The 8,215-nt window shown below is 45.1% G+C and overlaps 1 protein-coding gene across 1 annotated transcript in view; it reads left to right on the top strand.

Annotated features, from left to right (window-relative positions):
- Window positions 1-7,708, top strand: part of scrib (scribble planar cell polarity protein) — a 289,526-nt gene extending 281,818 nt beyond the window's left edge. The window contains exon 41 of the mRNA XM_078534268.1: window positions 5,926-7,708. Within this exon, the coding sequence (XP_078390394.1) occupies window positions 5,926-6,071 (146 nt within the window). The 3' untranslated portion in view covers window positions 6,072-7,708. The remainder of the gene's footprint in view (window positions 1-5,925) is intronic.
- Window positions 7,709-8,215: the final 507 nt, after the last annotated feature.

Below are 8,215 nucleotides of genomic sequence, written 5' to 3' on the forward strand. Positions count from 1 at the left end.
TGGACAGTAAATGCAGGTCTTGTCCCGAGCACGTCTCTCTCTCAAATTTTATGACCCCGTGTACTTGACTCTCACACCAGAGGAAAATTGACCAAATCGAAGACTTTAATCGTAAACACCTCCTTTAGATTATCTCTTAATCTTTTAAATTTGAACCAATACAAGCCTCATCTGTGCAACATATTTTAGTGCTGGCATCATTCTGCATCCCTTCCAATATACCCCAGATGTGAAGGCAGCCTACAAGAAGCAATGGTTCCCCCCTGCTTGCCCATGGGGTACCTTTCCTCACCCACATGAAACCCCCATCCTACGATGATGCCCCTCCTCATCCATGGTGTTACCCATCTCTTCCTGGTGCCACAGTCCAGGATGTCATTGAGCAGCTACAGGACATTCTGAAGGGGTGGGAGGGTGAACAGCCAGAGATTGTGGTCCACGTTGGTACAAATAGCACAGGTAGAAAGAGGGATGACGTCCTGAAAGCAGAATATAGGAGCTAGGAAATAAATTAAAAAGCAGGACCTCAAAGGTCGTAATCTCAGGATTAATCCAAGTGCCACATGCTAGTGCGACCAGGAATAGGAGAATGGCCCAGATGAATGTGTGGCTGGAGAGATCACAGAATCACAGTGCAGAAGAGGCCCATCGAGTCTGCACCGACACCTGAGAAACACCTGACCTACCAACCTAATCCCATTTACCAGCACTTGGCCCATAGCCTAGATGGTGTAGGAAGGAGGGATTTAGATCCCTGAGGCATTCGGACCAATTCTTGGGGAAGATGGGACCTGTACAAGCTGGAGGGTTGCACCCCAGCAGGACTGGGACCAATATCCTCACAGGGGTATTTGCTAACACTGTGGGGAGGGTTTAAACTAGATTGGCAGGGGGGTAGGAACCTGAGTGGGCAGACACGAGAGGGAAACAAAGATCGGATGAAAGACAGAAAAATAGAAAGCAAAAGTGGAAGGCAGAGGGAACAAAGCCAGCAGCAAATAGGGCCATTATACAAAAAAAGTGTTAAAATATTTTTAAAAAACAAGTGTAAAGACACTGTACCTGAATGTACAGAGCATTCACAATAAGATAGATGGATTAACAACACAAATACATGTAAATGGGTACAATATGATTGCAGTTACAGAGACATCACTGCAGGGTGACCAAGGCTGGGAATTGGATATCCAAGGCTACTCGATATTTAGCACGGCAGGCAAAAAGGAAAAGAAGGTGGGGTGGTGTTGATAGTTAAGGATGAAATCAGTGCGATAGTGAGAGAGGATATTGACTTGGAAAATCTAGATATAGAATCAGTCTGGGTGGAGCTAAGAAGCAACAAAGGGTGGGAGTTGTCTATAGGGCTCTAAACAGTAGTGATAAGGTAGGGGATGGCATTAAACAGGAAAGTGGAGATGCTTGTAACAAGGGTGCTACAGTAATCATGGGTGACTTTAATCTACATATAGACTGGGCAAACCAAATTAACAATAATAGTGTGGCGGATGAATTCCTGGAGTGTTACGAGATGCTTTTTTAGACCAGTATGTCAAGGAACCGACTAGGGAACAGGCTATCCTAGATTTGATATTGTGCAATGAGAAGGGTTTAATTAATAACTTTGTTGTGTGGGGTCCTTTAGGGAACAGTGACCATAACATGATAGAATTCTTCACTAGGATGGAACGTCAAGTAATCCAATCTAAAACTTCCTTGGTTAACCATGGTTGGTTTATCCCTTTTCTACAATCCTTTTTCCTCACTGGGATATATCTTTGTTGCGAGTCATGAACTATTTTCTTAAACGTCTGCCATTGTTCATCAACTGTCTTTTCTGCTAAACTCCTTTCCCAGTCCACTCCAGCCAACTCTGCCCTCATTCCTTTGTAATCATCCTTATTTAAGTTTAGCAAGTTGTTTCTGAGCTAAGTTTCTCACTCTGAAACTGCCTGCTAAATTCCACCACGTTATGATCACTGTTTCCTAGGGGATCTTTTACTCTAAGATCATTTATTAAACCTGCCTCATTACACATTACCAGATCCAAAATAGCCTGATCCTGGTTAGATCCACAACATATTGTTCTAGGGAACAGTCCCGAATACACTCTATGAATTCTTGCTCATGGCTGCCTCTGCTAATTTGATTTTCCCATTCTACATGAAGATTAAAGTCACCCATGATTAATGTACTGCCTTTTTTACATGCTCTCATTATCTCCTGATTTATTCTCTGTCCCACAGTATAGCTCCTGTTCTGGGGCCTATAGACTACTCCCACCAGTGTCTTCTTCCCCTTGTTATTTCTTACCTCCATCCATATGGATTCTACATCTTCCGATCCAAGATCATTTCCTGTTATCGTACTTATTCCATTTTGTACTAACAAAGCTACCCCACCACCCTTCCCTCCCTGCCTGTCCATTAATCTCTATTTGTGCTGTTAATTCATTTATTTTGCTCTGAATACTATGTGCATTTAAGTAAAGAGCTATTAAGTTTGCCTTTCTACCATTTTTTCCCCCTTTGACCCTATTTGCTGCTTTAAAAAATTTTTTTGTACACTCTGTCCCTTCCTGTCACACTCTGGATATCATTACCTAAGTAGTTGCCCTGCAATGCGGCCATATCTTTTTGCTTTGTCGGCCTACTTATCCCCTCTCCAGAACACACAGTTTAATGCCCTCGCTACAGCCCTAGGAGTATCCTTGGAGTAATTGAGCCATTACAGCCAGAATGAGGCCATGAGGCTTTCATGAGACATTCAATGGCATTACCATCGCTGAATCCCCCACTGTCAACATCCTGGGGTTACCATTGACCAGAAACTGAACTGGACTAGCCATATAAGTACTGTGGTTACAAAAGCAGGTCAGAGGCTAGGAATCCTGTGGTGAGTAACTCATCTCCTGACTCCTCAAGGCCTGTCCACCACCTTCAAGGCACAAGTCAGGAGTGTGATGGAATACTCTCCACTTGCCTGGATGAGTGCAGCTCCCACAACGCTTAAGATGCTTGACACCATCAAGGACAAAGTAGCCACTTGATTGGCACCACATCCACAAACATTCACTCCCTCTACCACTGACGCACAGTAGCAGCAGTGTGTACCATTTAAGACTGTGGTAGGTAGTTTTTTTTCTCTCGAAAGGTTGTTATCCTGTGGAATTCTCTTCCGCAGAGAGCAGTGGAGACTGGGTCATTGAATATGTTCAAGGTTGAGTTAGACAGATTTTTGATCAGCAAGCGAGTTGAGGGTTATGGGGGAAGACAGGAAAGCGGAGTTGAGGCGACAATGAGATCAGCCATGATCTCAGCAGATGGCGGAGCAGGCTCAAGGGGCTAAACGGCCTACTTCTCCTCATTCTTGTGTTCTCACACTTCTCTGTATTAAATTCCATCTACCACTTGTCTTCCCATTCTGGTAGCCTATGCCTGTCCCGTTACAAGTGATATGTATCATCTCCACTGTTCACTAATCCTCCAAGTTTGGCATCATCGGCAAATTTTGAATTTCTATCCCACATTCCAGGGTCAAAGTTATTTGTGCATAGAGAGCAAAGAAAGCACTTCCCCTTGGGGAACACCACTGTCTGCCATGCTTCAGTCTGAAAAATAACCATAGAAACTAGGAGCAGGAGTAGGCCATTCGGCCCTTCGAGCCTGCTCCGCCATTCATTATGATCATGGCTGATCATCCAACTCAATAGCCTGCTCCCGCTTTCTCCCCATACTCTTTGATCCCTTTCACCCCAAGAGCTATATCTAACTCCTTCTTGAAAACATGCAATGTTTTGGCCTCAACTACTTTCTGTGGTAGCGAATTCCACAGGCTCACCACTCTCTGGGTGAAGAAATTTCTCCTCATCTCAGTCCTAAATGGTCTACCCCATATCCTCAGACTGTGACCCCTGGTTCTGGACTCCCCCACCATCGGGAACATCCTTCCTGCATCTACCCTGTCTTGTCCTGTTAGAATTTTATAGGTTTCTATGAGATCCCCCCTCATTCTTCTGAACTCCAGTGAATATAATCCTAACCGACTCAATCTCTCCTCATATGTCAGTCCCGCCAACCCAAGAATCAGTCTGGTAAACCTTCACTGCACTCCCTCTATAACAAGTACATCCTTCTTCAGATAAGGAGACCAAAACTGCACACAATATTCCAAGTGTGGTCTCCCCAAGGCCCTGTATAACTGCAGCAAGACATCCCTGTTCCTGTACTCGAATCCTCTGGTTATGAAGGCCAACATACCACTTGCCTTCTTTACCACCTGCTGCACCTGCATGCTTACCTTCAGCGACTGGTGTACAAGGACACCCAGGTCTCGTTGCACATTCTCCCCTCTCAATTTATAGCCATTCAGTTAATAATCTGCCTTCCTGTTTTTGCTACCAAAGTGAATAACCTCACATTTATCCACATTATACTGCATCTGCCATGCATTTGCCCACTCACTCAGCTTGTCCAAATCACACTGAAGCATCTCTGCATTCTCCTCACAGCTCACCCTCCCACCCAGCTTTGTCATCTGCAAATTTGGAGAAATTACATTTAGTTCGCTCATCTAAATCATTAATATATATTGTGAAAAACTGGGGTCCCAGCACCGATCCCTGTGGTACCCCACTAGTAACTGCCTGCCATTCGGAAAAAGACCCGTTTATTCCTACTCTGTTTCCTGTCTGCCAGTCAGTTTTCTATCCATCTCAATACACTACACCCAATCCCATGTGCTTTAATTTTACACGCTAATCTCTTATGTGGGACTTTGTCAAAAGTCTTCTGAAAGTCCAAATAAACCACATCCACTGGCTCCCCTTCATCAACTCTACTAGTTACATCCTCGAAAAATTCCAGTAGATTTGTCAAGCATGATTTCCCTTTCATAAATCCATGCTGACTCTGTCTGATTCTGCCACTGTTTTCCACATGCTCAACTATTAAATCTTTTATAATGGACTGTGGAATTTTCCCCACTACTGACGTCAGGCTGACTGGTCTATAATTCCCTGTTTTCTCTCTGCCTCCCTTCTTAAACAGTGGGGTTACATTAGCTACCCTCCAATCTGTAGGAACTGTTCCAGAGTCTATAGAATCTCAGAAGATGACCACCAATGCATCCACTATTTCTAGGGCCACTTCCTTAAGTAGTCTGGGATGTAGATTATCAGGCCCCAGGGATTTATCGGCCTTTAATCCCATCAATTTCCCCAATACCATTTCCCTACTAATACTGATTTCTTTCAGTTCCTCCCACTCACTAAACCCTGTGTTCTCCAACATTTCTGGTATGTTATTAGTGTCCTCCTTTGTGAAGACAGAACCAAAGTTTATATTTAGTTGGTCAGCCATTTCTCTTCCCCATTATAAACCATTTATCACATCAAGCTGCCACTGACCCTCCTATTGCATGAGCCTCGATTTTGTTAACTAGCCCTTTATGTGGTACTTTGTTAAAAGCTTTCTGAAAATCTATATAAAAAATTGAATTACATTAATCAAGAATGATTTACCTTTTACAAATCCGAGCTGCCTCTCCTTAATTGATCAAACCTCTCCAAATGCCTGTTAATTTTTATTGCCTGATTATTGTTTCTAAAACCTTGCTCACTACTGATGTTAAACTGACCGATTCACTTTGTGAGATCTTGTGTGTGAAATGGCTGCTGTATCTGCATACTCAACAAAAATAATAACACAATCCTTTGTTATTTATTTGCTTGCGAGATGTTTTGATGGAATTATCTAGATTAATCTGGAGTGAAATCGATCGCTGGTTTATGACCATTGAACTCTGGGAGCCATAGTCAGGAACTGGACCCTTGTATCCCATAGTGGGACCCCTTGTGCTCCTTGATCACTTGTTGGCTTGACTTGCCCTTTGCCCTCCTCTAACAGACCCTTTCTCTCTCTCTCTCAGTCGCCCGGCTTGGTGAGGACAGCGAGGAGATGGGAGACAACCGTCGGTTGCCAACACTGACCACGCTGGGCAATTCTGCCGCATACAGCCACAAGCGTTCATTGCAGCCTCATCTGCGGAGTGCAGAGACCACGGTGCCCACGTGAGAAGAGCGCTGGCAAAGGACCCATCGCCCTCCCAGCACCGAGTGCCCTCACTCACACTTCACATCTTACAGACTCTGTGTTCTTTTCTGTTTTTAGGTGGATTGGATTTTAATTTCTGGCAGAGACTAATCCTGTAGGATTTTATACGGTTTTTAATGAGAAAGTGGGGTGGGGTTGGGGAGGGGGTTCGAGGCCCAAAGCTGCCTCTTGTAGTTTGATACTGGGCTGCAGATCTCCCCCATTGCCTTGCCGGCAGGATGTGGGGCTGTGTGTGGAACTGCAGTCAGATCCTAGTGCTTCATAGTGGTGGCAGATTGTGCATCTTGGAGTGTAGTTAATAAACTGGCTGGAACAAAAGCATGCATGGGCAAGGGGATAGGGCCAGGCTCCCAGCTGGAACCTCGTGTGGGGTGGGTGGGTAAGGGTGGCAGGGCAGTAGCAGATGGTGGGGGCAGAGGCAGCATGAACCACGAGTCCTGCAGCCAAGCTTCCTACTCAACTTTGTGTTGAAGTCACCAAGCCCCGAGAGAGAGGAGTTCATCAACAGCCAAGGAGACCAAGGCTGATGGAGCTGAGAATCGGGGATTAGATTTAACCAAGAAGAACAGCTTCCCCTCCACCCCGCACCCTCTCTGCACTTTTGGAGGCGGAAGCAGTGATGGATAGACTCATTTTGACCTGCGACGGCCTGTCTACTACAAGGGGGCGGAGGGGGTGGGTCTGGGGAAGAAACCACGGTTAACACTAATAACATATCAGGGTCCGAGGAAGCTCCGAGATCCCAGATTCAACCCTGGGTGGGTCTGCTGAAATCAGGGACAGAGTCTGCATTCAGTAACTAATAGACAGACCAAATGGGGTAGCTCTCATCGATCGAGGACATTTAACCCCCATGCATCTCCCTTGCTGGGGTCACCAGGTTGTAACCTTCACAGGCAGGCGGGTCTAACCCTAACCCTCCTAACTAATCAGGGACTTTGGTCTGAGAACTAGAAGTTCAGTGATTGGGGGTGAGGGACGTCATGGGCTGCTTCCAGAATGGGAAGGTCAATAGGTGGTCTTGGGATCTCTCAGTGATGGGGCATGAGAGGTGAGGGTTGAGGGGGGGGGTTACCTGGGGCACTATCAGCCCAACCTTCCCCCTCCCGAAGGCAATGGATTGTCGTGGGGCTTTCTGTATAACACCCCCTCCCCCATCTCCCTGTCATCCCTTTCCCAGTGATGGGCTGCAAGTTATATTGACTGATTGTTCTTTGTAGAAACCTTGTCCCAGATCCACATAGGTTTTGAATGTGCTGCTAATGAGGTGAATTTGGTAGAAATCATTTGGGGGTTATTCGCAGTAGGATTTTTTCAATCACTAACCGGATGGGAATTCTGAGTGATCGGGACAGCCTGAAAATGTTCCTCTGCTGGGTTTGATTTGGAATTATGAAACTGGACGGAGTTATCTATGGGAATCAAGTGGCGATCCCTGGAGACAGGAGAGAGCCCTCAGTCACTACATTCAACAGGAGCAGCTCGCTGCTTCCTCTGGGCTGACAGTTCATCTCAGACTGGAACTAGTGAATTTGTACAACCAAAGAAGTATATTTTGTGCTCCAGGGTTCATTAAAGTTTACTTTTCATTTTATAAATGACCGTGCCATTTTTCAGTGTTTCTCTGGATTTATCCGTTTCTAGCAGTGATCACATTCAAACAGATTCCGAATTGACGAGCCATCGAGGTTAGCAGACTTGTATATGAAAGAAAGAAACACTTGCATTTATATCGCAATATCCTTCACAAGTGCCACCCATCCCAAAGTACAAAGTGCTTCACAGACAATAAAGTGCGTATAAAGTGTGGTTGCTTTTATAATTGCAGCAATTTAGATAGAAATTACAAAAAGAGGAACAGCCCAATATTTGGCCCAGCTGGTCCAAGCAATGATGCTTCACATGAACCTCCACCCACCCCTCAACCCCACCTGATCAGCATATCCTCCTATTCCTTTCTCCCTTGTGTTATTCTAGCTTCCTTTTAATGGCATCTATATTATTCACCCTAACCACTTGTGTGAAAGTGAATTTCACATTCTCACCATGCTCAAGGTAAGAAAGGTTTCTCCTGCATGCCTGATTGAATTGTGCAATGAGAAGGG

Source organism: Cetorhinus maximus, chromosome 3 (assembly GCF_964194155.1).
Source record: "Cetorhinus maximus chromosome 3, sCetMax3.hap1.1, whole genome shotgun sequence".
Classification (NCBI taxonomy): domain Eukaryota; kingdom Metazoa; phylum Chordata; class Chondrichthyes; order Lamniformes; family Cetorhinidae; genus Cetorhinus; species Cetorhinus maximus.